General features: G+C 31.5%; 1 protein-coding gene across 2 annotated transcripts in view; it reads right to left on the bottom strand.

The window, feature by feature from the left end:
* Window positions 1-423: 423 nt before the first annotated feature.
* Window positions 424-18,712, bottom strand: part of LOC134685127 (battenin-like) — a 28,986-nt gene continuing 10,697 nt past the window's right edge. For both annotated transcript variants that reach the window (XM_063544591.1, XM_063544592.1), the window contains exons 3-15: window positions 16,091-16,170; window positions 15,382-15,449; window positions 14,227-14,301; window positions 13,618-13,670; window positions 13,005-13,039; window positions 12,398-12,504; window positions 11,726-11,780; window positions 11,163-11,332; window positions 9,754-9,833; window positions 5,161-5,280; window positions 3,735-3,845; window positions 2,316-2,481; window positions 424-1,869 (exon numbers count right to left, since the gene is read on the bottom strand). In XM_063544591.1, coding sequence (XP_063400661.1) covers window positions 1,808-1,869; window positions 2,316-2,481; window positions 3,735-3,845; window positions 5,161-5,280; window positions 9,754-9,833; window positions 11,163-11,332; window positions 11,726-11,780; window positions 12,398-12,504; window positions 13,005-13,039; window positions 13,618-13,670; window positions 14,227-14,301; window positions 15,382-15,449; window positions 16,091-16,170 — 1,182 coding nt within the window. In that variant the 3' untranslated portion in view covers window positions 424-1,807. The remainder of the gene's footprint in view (window positions 1,870-2,315; window positions 2,482-3,734; window positions 3,846-5,160; window positions 5,281-9,753; window positions 9,834-11,162; window positions 11,333-11,725; window positions 11,781-12,397; window positions 12,505-13,004; window positions 13,040-13,617; window positions 13,671-14,226; window positions 14,302-15,381; window positions 15,450-16,090; window positions 16,171-18,712) is intronic.

Raw genomic sequence — 18,712 nt, 5'->3', positions numbered from 1 at the left:
TTCATTTCTGAATATGCATATGGTAGTTTGAATTTGTGAATTGTTTCTCAAGTTAGGGTAAACTTTATATCCCTGCCCTGAATGTAACAGGATATACTATTTTCCCTGTCAGTATGTCTTTCTGTTGCATGTTTCTGAGGAACTTCAAATTATAGCTGCCTGAAATCTGTAATCAGGCTTCATGACACAGATTCATCAAGTTCCTGTTTATCATATACATGTACTTATATATTCTCAATACAATGGATATGCATGAATTTTTTTTTCAAATTTTCTAGGAAGTACAAATAGTATGTAGCTTCCTAAAATTTGTTGGACTCAATGACATCCTGCTATAGCTTAGTGACAAAATAAGCAACTTTTCATTGAAAACAATCCTTTTTTACATACAAAACAAGGCAAATAGAAATAATAAACACACAGTAGATAACATTGTGCTTTAGTGAAAGATAAAAAAACAATCAGAAAACATATTTCTGAATACTATTCTACATATACAATAATGTAACAAGTGCAATTTATAAGTGGAGATTGAGTCTAAATTAAGAAATAATTTGTTCATGTCATGCTTTATGCACATTTAACATGGATATGCATTTTATTTGTCAATATTTTTATAATGAGCATAAGTGAGCTTTAAAATGTGGTCAAATATAATATAACAAAACATAACCAAGATAACTGAAGATTGAGCAACTAAGTACCATACACAATTGTATGGCACACATAATCAGGAAGGGACAGCAGGTCCTGATCTTTTTATAGTCAACTATACATTTTTTAACTTCCTTGTAAAACATTAAAAAAATCATATTCTGTGTGAAACAGGTGATAAATGTCTCTTTTCTTATGCTATGTCCTTTCCAAAAGGAATCTTTAATTACTTTTTTAAAAAAAGGACATATATAATGCAGTTTGTCTGTTTCTTTTTTAAGGTTATGGTTAAAATTATCAAACCTACAAAGTGATATCCTCATACAAATACTCAAAATAAACAATGGCAAGTTTCTGATTTACACAATTTTTGCATGAGTTATTTCCCTTTTGTCCCTATGTTGGACATGTCTTTGTAAATCAGTCAAAGTGAACTTATTATAATGACTGATAGAAGTATAAAAAGTTGTTTTCAGAACAATGTTAATTTCTATAAGCCTTGTGTTTTTCTTCACTACAAGCTAGTACAGATCTCTTATTAATCTTGTTTCAAATAAGAAAATCAACCATTTGCACCTTTTACATTGCTGCCAAGAGAAATAACTCACATTAAAACTACAACATATTGAAACCAACCAGCATATATATACAAAACATAAATAATTATAAATAGTAAATAAAAAAATAATGTTTTTAACTCCAAATAAAGGATCTGTTTTTTCTTCATGCCTTTAACATATTAGCAATATTGCACAATTTTTCAATAATATGTAAAAATTACAAAAATAAAATACTTTGTCATGTACATAACAATTAATCTCATGGTTCAAATCAAATGTAGTACTGTAAATTCAGAAATTATTGAGTGCATTAATTATTGCCATTGTTAATAATGTACAAAAATGCAACTTTGATAATTGTGATTGCTGAAAAATGTACAAAAATGTAAGTTTAATTATTTCTAGAATAATTATTGCAATTTTAGGAAAAGCTATATACATATACATATGTGCCAGATATCGAAATGCTCTCTTAATTGCAAGAGTAGCATTATACTCATTAATAAAAACCTCAGAATATTTCTGAATTTACAGTATTTGACAACCCTGAATTTGACACAAATGGAATGTTTTACTCTTTCAGTTTTCACAAATCAATCATTTTTCAATGCTGTCTGGAATAACAAGGTTTCTACAGCTGTTCCTGACACGATTCCTGTAAAAATGAAATACAATATATATTCATAATAGGCAAAAATTATACACTGACATATTTTGAGAATGTGTATACTCAATGTCTGCAGTATACTTTGCATGGAAATATTTGGATGGCAGGCAGACTTAAAAGTTAAACACTAGTTTATATAATTATTCTAGTTTCAAAAAGAATTATAATGCAGTTAGATATAATGTACAAACTTGTCAAATCTTCATGAAACGTTACAAAATTTTAATAAATAGCATGTGAAGCTAAATCCCAATTTTAAAAACTAAAGTTTTCAACAGTCAACCATGATGTACTTTTACAATTACAGCAGAAGTTGCAGGTGAAATACATGTTTTCCTACAACCCTTAGCCTTTTTTCATAATTTTGAAGGGTTCAAAACAGTGATGTATTTGTAGGTGGCACTAAATTATATATCAGTTATCTTCATACTTACCAACTGTTATAAACAAAGCAGCAATGTTGATACATAACTCTCTGTCATTGGTTGGGTACTTGTCATCATTCAGTAGAAGATAGAATATATTGACATAAGAAGCTCCACCTAACAAACCTACATATATCATATAGGCTGGTAATAAGTAAACTGGTATAAACTTGGTCTGAAAATTTAAAAAAAACAACAGTTGATTAGAAATTGAAAACATAAAACTGCATAGTATTCTTCAATTTGGACATCATTCAAAAATTCTCTCTTCTTTCTTCTTTTTTATATAGTTACATGTCATTAAAGATTTTTTCTGTGGAGTAAAAAAAACATCTGTTTTATCATTCTAAAAATTGCGATTTTAAATCGTAATTTTCTAAACATATCATCTAGTATGTTTTTTTTTATGTTAATTATCTAACTCTATGTATTGTTTTGTATTGTATTGTATTGAACTATTTTATAATGTTTCCAATAAGTGTTTTACATAATAATTATTATGTGAGATGCTATAGTTAATGTCCTCAATCAACGATTTACATGGCAATGTAAAAAAGTGAGAAGATATCATGAGAGCAATTGTTAATGAAAGAGAATAGATATGATAATGGCCTCCAGAAAACCAAGTAAACAACAGGCCACAACACATCTATGTAAGATAAAAACTAGTCAACTGTCAGAATGAATCTCACCCAAAATTGGAGGTGAAAGGTGAACATAGGTGCAATGTAAACAGCTCCCAAATTACTTCCATTCATGGATTTTGAATTCCTTTAAGAAACTGAACAATCATGTATCTTGCAATAAGTAGGTTAAGGCTTCCCACATAATAAATTAAAGGATATAAGCTTTTAATTGAGTAATAAAGATTGTTGTTTTGTTATTTTCACTATTGCCAGGAAAATCAGGACTTTAAAAGTATGTGCAGTTATGAATGTGACCTACCGAATTAGACTATTTACCGGATTTGTAATCACATAAGCAACACGACGGGAGCCACATGTGGAGCAGGATCTGCTTACCCTTACGGAGCACCTGAGATTACCCCTAGTTTTTTGTGGGGTTCGTGTTGTTTATTCTTTAGTTTTCTATGTTGTGTCATGTGTACTATTGTTTTTCTGTTTGTCTTTTTCATTTTTAGCCATGACGTTGTCAGTTTGTTTTAGATTTATGAGTTTGACTGTCCCTTTGGTATCTTTCGTCCCTCTTTTAAAAGTAATCCATATCAGCAAGCATAATTATTACATAAAATTAATTTTTTTATTAAATCGTTACAAAATTTCTCAGAATCAATTCATCCCATATGATAACTATTGTTTTTTCTAGGACATGTAACCTCTCATAGAACCCCAAACTTACATGTACTCCCATATGATAATTATTGTTTTTTTCTTGGACATGTTACCTCTCATAGAACCCCAAACTTACATGGACATCTGTCAGCCATACTATCATGTTAATCAGTTGTAATACAGACAGAACTTCTATTCTCTTGATTTTAAATAACTGTACTGATGATCTGGATACAAATACACCTGCCTACAATAAAATATTAAAATATCAAGTTAAAGTGGTGACAGACTGGCATATAATTCAGGACATCCTTTATTGTACTCAGACTTTGGTCTCACTTTACCTGATAACACAATGACAGACTGGTAAATAATTCAGGACATCCTTTATTGTATTCAGACTTTGGTCTCACTTTACCTGATAACACAATGACAGGCTGGCATATAATTCAGGACATCCTTTATTGTATTCAGACTTTGGTCTCACTTTACCTGATAACACAATGACAGACTGGCATATAATTCAGGACATCCTTTATTGTATTCAGACTTTGGTCTCACTTTACCTGATAACACAATGACAGGCTGGCATATAATTCAGGACATCCTTTATTGTACTCAGACTTTGGTCTCACTTTACCTGATAACACAACGACAGACTGGCATATAATTCAGGACATCCTTTATTGTATTACATCCTTTATTGTATTCAGACTTTGGTCTCACTTTACCTGATAACACAATGACAGACTGGCATATAATTCAGGACATCCTTTATTGTATTCAGACTTTGGTCTCACTTTACCTGATAACACAATGACAGGCTGGCATATAATTCAGGACATCCTTTATTGTACTCAGACTTTGGTCTCACTTTACCTGATAACACAACGACAGACTGGCATATAATTCAGGACATCCTTTATTGTATTACATCCTTTATTGTATTCAGACTTTGGTCTCACTTTACCTGATAACACAATGACAGACTGGCATATAATTCAGGACATCCTTTATTGTATTCAGACTTTGGTCTCACTTTACCTGATAACACAATGACAGGCTGGCATATAATTCAGGACATCCTTTATTGTACTCAGACTTTGGTCTCACTTTACCTGATAACACAATGACAGGCTGGCATATAATTCGGGACATCCTTTATTGTATTCAGACTTTGGTCTCACTTTACCTGATAACACAACAACAGACTGGCATATAATTCAGGACATCCTTTATTGTATTCAGACTTTGGTCTCACTTTACCTGATAACACAATGACAGGCTGGCATTTAATTCAGGACATCCTTTATTGTATTCAGACTTTGGTCTCACTTTACCTGATAACACAATGACAGGCTGGCATATAATTCGGGACATCCTTTATTGTATTCAGACTTTGGTCTCACTTTACCTGATAACACAATGACAGACTGGCATATAATTCAGGACATCCTTTATTGTATTCAGACTTTGGTCTCACTTTACCTGATAACACAATGACAGGCTGGCATTTAATTCAGGACATCCTTTATTGTATTCAGACTTTGGTCTCACTTTACCTGATAACACAATGACAGGCTGGCATATAATTCAGGACATCCTTTATTGTATTCAGACTTTGGTCTCACTTTAGCTGCACTTCCTTGGGCAACATACTCAAACATGTAAACTGCAGCTAACTGTCAACATAAACAATATTTAAACAGTTTATAAATGTTTCCTACATAAATCTACATATGATACTGGGATACTGTAACAGCCAGTCAGGAGCTTGTTATTCAGTGGTTGTTGTTTTGTTGCTGTGTATCATATTTGCTTTTCTTTGATTGTTTTGTACAAAAATCAGGATGTTAGTTTACTGTTTAAATTGTTTTAAATTTTGTAATTTTGAGGTCTTTTATAGATTACTATGGCGTGTTGATTTACTCATTGTTGAAGGCCATGCAGTGACCTAAATTTCTTTTATTTTAGGTCATTTGGTTTCTTGTGGAGAGTTGTCTCATTGGCACTCAAACCAAATCTTTTTATCTATATACAAATTCTCATGGCTTCTTCTTTGAATAAAATTATAATTTCCCTTTTAAAACTAACCAACTCTGTTGGTGTCGTAAATGCAAATGACAGTATCAGTAGTTAAATTAAAAAAAATATAGGTTTATTTATGATTTTGAAATTGAAAAGGAATTTCTTGGCTACAATCTCATTGAAATGAGACTTTCCTGAGATAAGATGTAGCCAAGAAACATACTTTTTTTGAAAGACCTTAGACAATCTGTTACAGGGTAATCACTATTTTGAAGGGCAATAACAATGATGATGGGGTTTAATAATAGGGAATCTCTCTCCTGAACTAAAAAAAAACAAGTCTGACTCAAGTAGCTTGTGATGGAAAATTGTCACACAAAAAGATCAAAGAAAAGATTTAGAAAAAAGGGATTCAGAAAGTTTCCAAACTTCAATGCTATGATAACAACAAAATTATTAGTTAATTTTTAATGCCAGAGAAACATGGTAAAGAGTGGACAACAGAAACAGCTTAGTGCTGTACCATATCAAATGGCATCCAGTCAAGGCATATTGACTTTAAATCCTACATACATCATGATCTTATGAAGAAGAAAAAAATACATAAAATATATCTAGGACCCTTTTATATTTTGACCAACAAAATGAAAGAAAATTGAGTTTTCTAAATGTGATCACTGAATTTTGTCAATGTCATTCCAATCAAAATCAAGTGCATCCAAGATGAAAGTGCTGTTTTAATTGAACAATGCTTTCACAAAATTTAGTAATTATGCAATCCTTACCAGATTTCTTAAATCAAAATATTGTAAAAACTGGCAGCTGTATTTCTTGTGGTAATTTTGACTTACATTTAAAGATTCCCACATGACCAGTTTAAAACATCTCAATATTCTAGCTGTATTTCTTGTGGTAATTTTGACTTACATTTAAAGATACCCACATGACCAGTTTAAAAACATCTCAATATTCTAGCTGTATTTCTTGTGGTAATTTTAACTTACATTTAAAGATACCCACATGACCAGTTTAAAAACATCTCAATATTCTAGCTGTATTTCTTGTGGTAATTTTGACTTACATTTAAAGATACCCACATGACCAGTTTAAAAACATCTCAATATTCTAGCTGTTTTTCTTGTGGTAATTTTAACTTACATTTAAAGATACCCACATGACCAGTTTAAAACATCTCAATATTCAAGCTGTATTTCTTGTGGTAATTTTGACTTACATTAAAAGATACCCACATGACCAGTTTAAAACATCTCAATATTCTAGCTGTATTTCTTGTGGTAATTTTGACTTACATTTAAAGATACCCACATGACCAGTTTAAAAACATCTCAATATTCTAGCTGTATTTCTTGTGATATTGACTTACATTTAAAGATACCCACATCACCAGTTTAAAACATCTCAATATTCTAGCTGTATTTCTTGTGGTAATTTTGACTTACATTTAAAGATACCCACATGACCAGTTTAAAACATCTCAATATTCTAGCTGTATTTCTTGTGGTAATTTTGACTTACATTTAAAGATACCCACATCACCAGTTTAAAAACATCTCAATATTCTAGCTGTATTTCTTGTGGTAATTTTGACTCACATTTAAAGATACCCACATGACCAGTTTAAAGCATCTCAATATTGTAGCTGTATTTCTTGTGGTAATTTTGACTTACATTTAAAGATACCCACATGACCAGTTTAAAACATCTCAATATTCTAGCTGTATTTCTTGTGGTAATTTTGACTTACATTTAAAGATACCCACATGACCAGTTTAAAACATCTCAATATTCTAGCTGTATTTCTTGTGGTAATTTTGACTTACATTTAAAGATACCCACATGACCAGTTTAAAAACATCTCAATATTCTAGCTGTATTTCTTGTGGTAATTTTGACTTACATTTAAAGATACCCACATGACCAGTTTAAAACATCTCAATATTCTAGCTGTATTTCTTGTGGTAATTTTGACTTACATTCAAAGATACCCACATGACCAGTTTAAAAACATCTCAATATTCTAGCTGTATTTCTTGTGGTAATTTTGACTTACATTTAAAGATACCCACATGACCAGTTTAAAAACATCTCAATATTCTAGCTGTATTTCTTGTGGTAATTTTAACTTACATGTAAAGATACCCACATGACCAGTTTAAAACATCTCAATATTCTAGCTGTATTTCTTGTGGTAATTTTGACTTACATTTACAGATACCCACATGACCAGTTTAAAACATCTCAATATTCTAGCTGTATTTCTTGTGGTAATTTTGACTTACATTTAAAGATACCCACATCACCAGTTTAAAAACATCTCAATATTCTAGCTGTATTTCTTGTGGTAATTTTGACTTACATTTAAAGATACCCACATCACCAGTTTAAAACATCTCAATATTCTAGCTGTATTTCTTGTGGTAATTTTGACTTACATTTAAAGATACCCACATGACCAGTTTAAAAACATCTCAATATTCTAGCTGTATTTCTTGTGGTAATTTTGACTTACATTTAAAGATACCCACATGACCAGTTTAAAACATCTCAATATTCTAGCTGTATTTCTTGTGGTAATTTTGACTTACATTTAAAGATACCCACATGACCAGTTTAAAACATCTCAATATTCAAGCTGTATTTCTTGTGGTAATTTTGACTTACATTTAAAGATACCCACATGACCAGTTTAAAACATCTCAATATTCTAGCTGTATTTCTTGTTGTAATTTTGACTTACATTTAAAGATACCCACATGACCAGTTTAAAAACATCTCAATATTCTAGCTGTATTTCTTGTGGTGATTTTGACTTATATTTAAAGATACCCACCTGACCAGTTTAAAACATCTCAATTTTCTAGCTGTATTTCTTGTGGTAATTTTGACTTACATTTAAAGATACCCACATGACCAGTTTAAAACATCTCAATATTCTAGCTGTATTTCTTGTGGTAATTTTGACTTACATTTAAAGATACCCACATGACCAGATTAAAACATCTCAATATTCTAGCTGTATTTCTTGTGGTAATTTTGACTTACATTTAAAGATACCCACATGACCAGTTTAAAACATCTCAATATTCTAGCTGTATTTCTTGTGGTAATTTTGACTCACATTTAAAGATACCCACATCACCAGTTTAAAACATCTCATTATTCTAGCTGTATTTCTTGTGGTAATTTTGACTTACATTTAAAGATACCCACATCACCAATTTAAAACATCTCAATATTCTAGCTGTATTTCTTGTGGTAATTTTGACTTACATTTAAAGATACCCACATGACCAGTTTAAAACATCTCAATATTCTAGCTGTATTTCTTGTGGTAATTTTGACTTACATTTAAAGATACCCACCTGACCAGTTTAAAACATCTCAATATTCTAGCTGTATTTCTTGTGGTAATTTTGACTTACATTTAAAGATACCCACATGACCAGTTTAAAACATCTCAATATTCTAGCTGTATTTCTTGTGGTAATTTTGACTTACATTTAAAGATACCCACCTGACCAGTTTAAAACATCTCAATATTCTAGCTGTATTTCTTGTGGTAATTTTGACTTACATTTAAAGATACCCACATGACCAGTTTAAAACATCTCAATGTTCTAGCTGTATTTCTTGTGGTAATTTTGACTTACATTTAAAGATACCTACATGACCAGTTTAAAACATCTCAATATTCTAGCTGTATTTCTTGTGGTAATTTTGACTTACATTTAAAGATACCCACATGACCAGTTTAAAACATCTCAATATTCTAGCTGTATTTCTTGTGGTAATTTTGACTTACATTTAAAGATACCTACATGACCAGTTTAAAACATCTCAATATTCTAGCTGTATTTCTTGTGGTAAATTTGACTTACATTTAAAGATACCCACATGACCAGTTTAAAACATCTCAATATTCTAGCTGTATTTCTTGTGGTAATTTTGACTTACATTTAAAGATACCTACATGACCAGTTTAAAACATCTCAATATTCTAGCTGTATTTCTTGTGGTAATTTTGACTTACATTTAAAGATACCCACATGACCAGTTTAAAACATCTCAATATTCTAGCTGTATTTCTTGTGGTAATTTTGACTTACATTTAAAGATACCCACATGACCAGTTTAAAACATCTCAATATTCTTTTTAAAGCTGATTCTTCTACAGGTTCTACTGATTCTGTAATGAAATTTACAATCTTAGAAAACATGAATTCCTGCTTTACAAACTGGTTTGAATACTTGTACACTTACACTATTCCTTCCCTTTTTTTAAACCATTTAGAGTATTATCAGACTAGTTTAAATGTCCATACTAACTGTCAATAGATATTTATCACGATCTTCTACTGCTTAAGCTTGAAGCATATGGTCTTTCAATTTCCTCATTAAAACTCAATAAAATTACTTATCTAACAGGAAACAATACATACGAGTTGGCTCTAGTCTAAGCAATTGGCAAAACATATACAAAGGAGTACCACAAGGTTCTATTCTTGGTCCTATACTTTTTAACATCTTCATTAATGACATATTTCACTTCACCCCACACAGTTCACTTAACAATTATGCTGATGACAACACATTATCTTATGCAAATAGAGATATAGACACCCTTATCTTCACACATGAAAAAAACAGTTTGGCTCTGATAGAATGGTTTTCTTCCAAACAAAAATTTCAAGCTTTGGCAATTGGCAAAAAAAACAATGGGAAAAAACATTACATTTGATCTAGCTGGTAATAAAATAAAATGTGAAAAAGAAGTAAAACTATTAGGCATCACAATTGACTTTGAACCAAATTTCAACACTCATATATCAAACATCTGCAAAAAAGCATTCAGACAACTAAATGTTTTAAAAAGACTTGGCAAATACTTAAACAAACTTGGAAAACTAACAATATATCACATCTTTATTATGTCAAACTTTAATTTCTGCTCATTGTCCTGGCATTTCTGCAGTGAGACCAACACTTCAAAAATTGAAAAAGTACATGAAAGAGCACTTTGCTTCATTTACCAGGATCACAATAGCACATATGAAAACTTACTTTTAAAATCAAAAATGCAAACACTTAAAGTAAGACGCCCAAGAACCATGGCAATAGAGGTCTTTAGAACAGTCAATCATGAAAATCTAGTGTACCTCCATGATCTTATAAATATTAGTTTTCATGTTTGCTTTTAATGCTTATGCTTATGCATGTGTATAATATATAGTATTTAAATAGTGCAGCCTAAATAGGCATGAAATGTATGTTCTATGTCTTTTATGTTTTAATATTCGTATTGTGTATGCATTTGTCGGTTATAAAAGCTCAGAGAGCTTATGTTCATTTGTTATGTAACAAATAACCCCCTTTTATATTTTTGATTTTGGTTGTGATGTCATTGATGCTTTACTTAATAAAAGTTCAATATATCCATTTTTCTTTCATATGAAAACATTTTAACCTCATATTGGAGCAAGATAAGGTAAATATAACATGTTTGAAGAAAAAGTACCTGATATTTCATCTAATTCTCCATCTTCACTATCTAACAGTCGTTGTTTTTCCTTCTGTATGTCACTGTCATCTTTGGTAAGATTTTCACTTTCTGGTGGTATCTTTATTATCCAGAAATAGGCTATCAAGTATACAACCACAACCGGGGAAGTCAATAAAAAGGCATACCTGTTATAAAACAATACAAGCATATTTAATCAGATCAGGATGAAGAGCAACTGCCTTTCTACTTTGACAACATAATAATGACTTTATTCATTTTGATTTTTGAAATGTCTACCTTCAGTATTAAAGGGGTCATGTAAGTCAACTTAGTTTAAACCCATTTTCAAAATGGAAGATGTTTTATAGAAATTTTAATTTAGGCCAATATAGTTCAGTATAAATTTGGTTTGAATTTGCCTGAAAAAATAACTTTAAGAAAAGTAAATATATTAAAATATATATAATATTCCTTCAATTTATGACTGTCATAAGATCTATAAACACAATTTAAACGTGTAAATAAAATACTTTGTTTTGTCATGACGCAGAAATACATATGGGACTTATGAGACTTACTTTGTTAAATTTTTTAACTTGGCTGTATTGTCCCCTCCTGCCCCAACAGCACAACCTGTACAAATTATAAATCAAGAAGTGGAAGGAAAAAACATAAATTGATGGGTTGTCTTCTCCTGCACCAAAAACATAACCTGTACAAATTATAAATTAACAAGTGGAAGGAAAAACATAAATTGCTGGGTTGTCTTCTCCTGCCCCAACAGCACAACCTGTACAAATTATAAATTGAAAAGTGGAAGGAAAAACATAAATTGCTGGGTTGTCTTCTCCTGCTCCAAAAAACACAACCTGTACAAATTATCAATTAGAAAAAATATAAAAAGCAGAAACTGCTTGGTTAAACCATAGTACTGACTTGAGAATTATATGAAAATTGATACATACAGGGCAGAAGATGGATGGATGAAGATGAAGACCATCTCGGGATTCAGAATTTTCTTGCTGCGTTTAAGACCCATTTGTGGCCTGAGGCTGTCGTCTGCTCTTTGGTCAAGTTGTTGTGTCTTTGACATATTCGCCATTTCAATTCTCAGTTTTACTAACTTGCCAAGGAGCAAAATTCTTCCCTGAAGTTACAAAGATCTGAACAAAAACAGGAGTTTACAACACAGAATAGGTATACGCTTTTGAACTGACTAAGTTGTAGTCTAAAAAAGTCAAGAAACTTACCAAATATAATGTATATAGTTGATCCCAGCACCCCTGCCATACCGGTACCACTAGACCAAGCATTCACAAACTTACTGGGAAATAATCTCAGATATCCTAAAGCTACACTAAAAATGTAAATATGAAACATTAAAAAAATATATATTCAGTACAGTATTCAGTTTTGGTATACATTTCTTTGAAATAAACTTTGACCTTTTGAGTATTCTTACTAAATCTAATTGTATTGTCAGAAATTTTTCTATTTGATTGTTGATTTTTACTTAGTCAATTACAGTAGCAACTAAAAACTTCCCAAGAATATCTGTTAAACATTTGAATATTCATAGCTTGGTTGTATGATCAAAATGCCTTTCAAAATATTCCTTTCAAATTTTCATGGAGTTATCTGTCTTCTAACTTACTTCCTCACATTATTACCATACACAATCTTTCCTAATACAATAGTTGTCCTGATGGAAGATCAAATTTATAGTTTTGAAAGAATATTGTAGAAAACTTTTGATATCAGACAAATCTATTATATCAAGAATGTTCTCCTTAACCATATCTCTCTCTTTCTTTTTCTCTAATCTGTTTAATGTATACTTGTAATGAGATAACTTACTTTTCTCCAAAGGCAGCACTTGCACCAACAAAAACCTGTAAAAGTATAAAATATCAAATACATATATCATATTGATGCTCAGGAAAATTATATAGCTAATCATACGAACTTACATAATGGTTTGAAATTTTGATCTTTTGTTTTTATTCTTATTATGTCTGAAAATATTTATGGTTTAGCTATCGTTGGGCTTCTTTTTTCCTATCTGGAAATTTCATCATAAAGGTGCTATTTGCTTATTCAAAACAGGGTTAAAATTCACATTCTCTTAGTACTTTGTAAAAATGCTAAAATTCATTGTTTTAAGACATTTAGGGTATATACTCCATTCAGAGGTGCTCCTACTTAAAGGAGGCTTATACACAGAAGAAGAAGTTTGTCTAAAAAACTTATTCCATTACTTATTTATTTATTTTTTCACTTTACTTGTTGCATATATATAACTGGAGAGCATGATTTTTCTTACAAAATTGCTTGTCTCCTGAGCCAGAATCAAACCAGGGCCCTTTATGTAACAAGGCAGTGTGTAAACAGACTGAGCTAAACTAAAGAAGTACTTTAGCTGTCTAAGTATCTACAAATAAATAGAAGCAATCCTGTCACATATACTTACAATGCATACAATAGCAAACCAGAAATCAAAGGCAAAGGCCACACCAAATAATCCTGTTAAAGATATAAAACAGTTATATCACAACAGATTGAGTACTCTTTATACACATACAGTTTATAATAACCTTTGTCCTGAATAAGCATACATTTCGACATTCAACATTCATCTATTCATTTATGATAACCCAAAATCTAATGGCAAATGAAAGAAGAATTTGTGAGGTCACAAAGCATGTACATTTGAGAAAATGAGAAGAACATACATTCCAAAATCTCATCTTAGTATTTTACATATTTTCATGTAGAAAACAAGTAATGTATTTAGAATAAAGCGGTAAAAGGCACAATATGCATTGAATACAGAGTTTTCAAATCTTGAAGATGCATTAAAGAGTGAAAAAATATCAAATTTTTCAATGGATTGAAAACTTAAACAATTCAGAAAACTCATTCTTAAAATCTGTGAGAGTATTGTTCTTATTCATATTTATTGTTGAGGGTGATGGGGTTAAAAAAAAGTGTGGGGACATAGTATTTTCTGGAACAGCCCTTACAGGAAAGATTGAATGATATACAAATTTAAAGCAGCTGTATTCCCTTTCATTCTTACCTATCAGCATTAGTATGGCATTGGCTACAATCCTAAGTCCATAGGATACTTTCAGCAGAAGAAATCCATTCACACCTGGAAAATAAAAATAATGTGGACACAAAGGAATGTCTCTTCTCTTATTTTTAATGTTTTTATTAGTATATGGACTGATCTCAGTTCAAGGTCAAATAAAGACCTTTTCAGTGTAAATATGTTTTATAAAATAAATTTGTAATGCATAGCAACAAGAATAAATAGATATGAATTATACAAGTACATGTATTTCAAAAATTTGGATTAGGAAACAAGAGTAGTGCTCTTATATAAATCTGTTAACCTTTCCTTACATATCTACATCATCAATAAGTTGCTGTAATTAAAAACAAGAATGTGTCCATAGTACACTGATGCCCCACTCACACTATCATTTCACATGTTCACTGGACCCTGAAATTGGGGTCAATACTTTAATCATATCACAGTTAATATGTGTACCCAGTTTCAAGTTGATTGGACTTCAACTTCATCAAAAACTACCTTGACCAAAAACTTTAACCTGAGCTTCACACTATCTTTTTCTTTGTTCAGTGGACCATGAAATTGGGGTCAATACTTTAATTTGACATTAAAATTAGAAAGATCATATCATAGGGAACATGTGTACTAAGTTTCAAATTGATTGGACTTCAACTTCATCAAAAACTACCTCGACCAAAAACTTTAACCTGAAGCGGGATGAACGAACAGAGGCGCAGACCAGAAAACATAATGCCCCTCTACTATTGTAGGTGGGGCATAAGTAGGTGGGGCATAAAAACAGACAAGTTACCTTAACCAATTTTATAATATAAAATGTAGGTCACAAATAAGTACAGACCTTTTATAGAATATAGGCTGACTAAATATGAATTGTTTAAAGTATTCTGGGAAATTTAAAAAAAAAAAACTACAGCTTTATGAAGCATCTTAAACTCACAAAATACATATTGAATTTAACATTGTGCATATCATTGGTATATAATTTTGTATATGATCTTAACTGAATTTCTTTCATAGCAAAAAAGTGAAGCAAAAAACTATTTAATATGTGTGTATTCTAAAAAAAAATAATGCTGATATAATTTAGATTTTTAGAGAAGTTATATTTTTTTCTCATAATTAATCACTACTTACTTTTGACTATGACAGACAAGGCCACATTAGCAAAGAATACAACACCAACATTGTTTCTTTGATCAAAACTGTAAAATAAAACATATCAATATTGTAGTCTGGGAATGAAGAATTGAATACCTCCTTGTAGTTTTATTGGGGTTAAGTACTGAATGAAACACATTTTTGTATGTGGCACAAAAGTCTGGAAATCTTAAAATATCCATACTGTCAATATTTTAGTAGTCCTACAAAAAAAAAACGTAAATTTCTTACAATATTTTAATTCTAAACTTGAAAATAACCAATTACTTGGTTCTAATAGTTATTTCTAAGACTTTAAAACATCATGTGTTTACTGTGTGCCAATAAAAACGATGGAATACTTATGAAACATTTTAATATGTAATACAATAATAAATATGTATATAATATTCGACATATACATGGATCTGCTTACTGAAATGTAAATTTGCTAAAGTACTACTTTTAAGCCAGGTTAAAATTTAGCTTTATCATTTGAAGGCAAAAGGACCTGTTGTGGGAATGATTACTACAGAGGATGAGATATAAGATGAATTTTATCTTTCACTCATTCACTCACTCACTCATCCTCTTCGTGCCTGTCAGCACATAAGGCCGCAACCCATCTTTACCAACATGAAAAATTGCAAATGTGATAATTCTGTAATATCATTTTTGATTTTGGAAAATAGAAGGATTAGCCTACCTATCTGCAATAGTATTGGCTGCTGATGTTACTATCACATATGGTAAATTATTGATTGATCCTAGTAAGAAAAATCCAATCTGAAAAAGCAACAAATATTATCTTAAATACAATACATAATTAAAGGTATCAAACATTAAATTAGGAGTGATGAAGTAATTTCAACTTCTTGAGTTCTTGATATTTTTTATACAAAAACTTTATTAAGTGTTTTAATATAGATAAACACTACTCTAGCCTTATACAAAGCCTGAAAGGAGGTATGGTATGGTTTACCATTATCAATATCATGAGATAAACACTACTCTAGCCTTATACAAAGCCTGAAAGGAGGTATGGTATGGTTAACCATTATCAATCAAACAAAGCCTGAAAGGAGGTATGGTATGGTTTACCATTATCAATATCATGAGATAAACACTACTCTAGCCTTATACAAAGCCTGAAAGGAGGTGTGGTATGGTTTACCATTATCAATCAAACAAAGCCTGAAAGGAGGTATGGTATGGTTTACCATTATCAATATCATGAGATAAACACTACTCTAGCCTTATACAAAGCCTGAAAGGAGGTGTGGTATGGTTTACCATTATCAATCAAACAAAGCCTGAAAGGAGGTATGGTATGGTTTACCATTATCAATCAAACAAAGCCTGAAAGGAGGTATGGTATGGTTTACCATTATCAATATCATGAGATAAACACTACTCTAGCCTTATACAAAGCCTGAAAGGAGGTATGGTATGGTTTACCATTATCAATCAAACAAAGCCTGAAAGGAGGTATGGTATGGTTTACCATTATCAATCAAACAAAGCCTGAAAGGAGGTGTGGTATGGTTTACCATTATCAATCAAACAAAGCCTGAAAGGAGGTATGGTATGGTTTACCATTATCAATCAAATAAAGCCTGAAAGGAGGTGTGGTATGGTTTACCATTATCAATCAAACAAAGCCTGAAAGGAGGTGTGGTATGGTTTACCATTATCAATCAAACAAAGCCTGAAAGGAGGTGTGGTATGGTTTACCATTATCAATCAAACAAAGCCTGAAAGGAGGTATGGTATGGTTTACCATTATCAATCAAACAAAGCCTGAAAGGAGATGTGGTATGATTTACCATTATCAATCAAACAAAGCCTGAAAGGAGGTATGGTATGGTTTACCATTATCAATCAAACAAAGCCTGAAAGGAGGTATGGTATGGTTTACCATTATCAATCAAACAAAGCCTGAAAGGAGATGTGGTATGATTTACCATTATCAATCAAACAAAGCCTGAAAGGAGGTATGGTATGGTTTACCATTATCAATCAAACAAAGCCTGAAAGGAGGTATGGTATGGTTTACCATTATCAATCAAACAAAGCCTGAAAGGAGGTATGGTATGGTTTACCATTATCAATCAAACAAAGCCTGAAAGGAGATGTGGTATGGTTTACCATTATCAATCAAACAAAGCCTGAAAGGAGATGTGATATGGTTTACCATTATCAATCAAACAAAGCCTGAAAGGAGGTGTGGTATGGTTTACCATTATCAATCAAACAAAGCCTGAAAGGAGGTATGGTATGGTTTACAATTATCAATCAAACAAAGCCTGAAAGGAGGTATGGTATGGTTTACCATTATCAATCAAACAAAGCCTGAAAGGAGGTATGGTATGGTTTAAAATTATCAATCAAACAAAGCCTGAAAGGAGGTACGGTATGGTTTACCATTATCAATCAAACAAAGCCTGAAAGGAGGTACGGTTTGGTTTACCATTATCAATCAAACAAAGCCTGAAAGGAGGTATGGTATGGTTTACCATTATCAATCAAACAAAGCCTGAAAGGAGGTATGGTATGGTTTACAATTATCAATCAAACAAAGCCTGAAAGGAGATGTGGTATGGTTTACCATTATCAATCAAACAAAGCCTGAAAGGAGGTATGGTATGGTTTACCATTATCTATCAAACAAAGCCTGAAAGGAGATGTGGTATGGTTTACCATTATCAATCAAACAAAGCCTGAAAGGAGGTGTGGTATGGTTTACCATTATCAATCAAACAAAGCCTGAAAGGAGATGTGGTATGGTTTACCATTATCAATCAAATAAAGCCTGAAAGGAGGTGTGGTATGGTTTACAATTATCAATCAAACAAAGCCTGAAAGGAGGTGTGGTATGGTTTACCATTATCAATCAAACAAAGCCTGAAAGGAGGTATGGTATGGTTTACCATTATCAATCAAACAAAGCCTGAAAGGAGGTGTGGTATGGTTTACCATTATCAATCAAACAAAGCCTGAAAGGAGGTATGGTATGGTTTACCATTATCAATCAAACAAAGCCTGAAAGGAGGTGTGGTATGGTTTACCATTATCAATCAAACAAAGCCTGAAAGGAGATGTGGTATGGTTTACCATTATCAATCAAACAAAGCCTGAAAGGAGATGTGGTATGGTTTACCATTATCAATCAAACAAAGCCTGAAAGGAGATGTGGTATGGTTTACCATTATCAATCAAACAAAGCCTGAAAGGAGGTGTGGTATGATTACCATTATCAATCAAACAAAGCCTGAAAGGAGGTATGGTATGGTTTACCATTATCAATCAAACAAAGCCTGAAAGGAGG

Source organism: Mytilus trossulus, chromosome 9 (assembly GCF_036588685.1).
Source record: "Mytilus trossulus isolate FHL-02 chromosome 9, PNRI_Mtr1.1.1.hap1, whole genome shotgun sequence".
Classification (NCBI taxonomy): Eukaryota; Metazoa; Mollusca; class Bivalvia; order Mytilida; family Mytilidae; genus Mytilus; species Mytilus trossulus.
The sequence above is the reverse complement of the archived record's forward strand: the minus strand, read 5'-3'. Positions and strand labels throughout refer to the sequence as shown.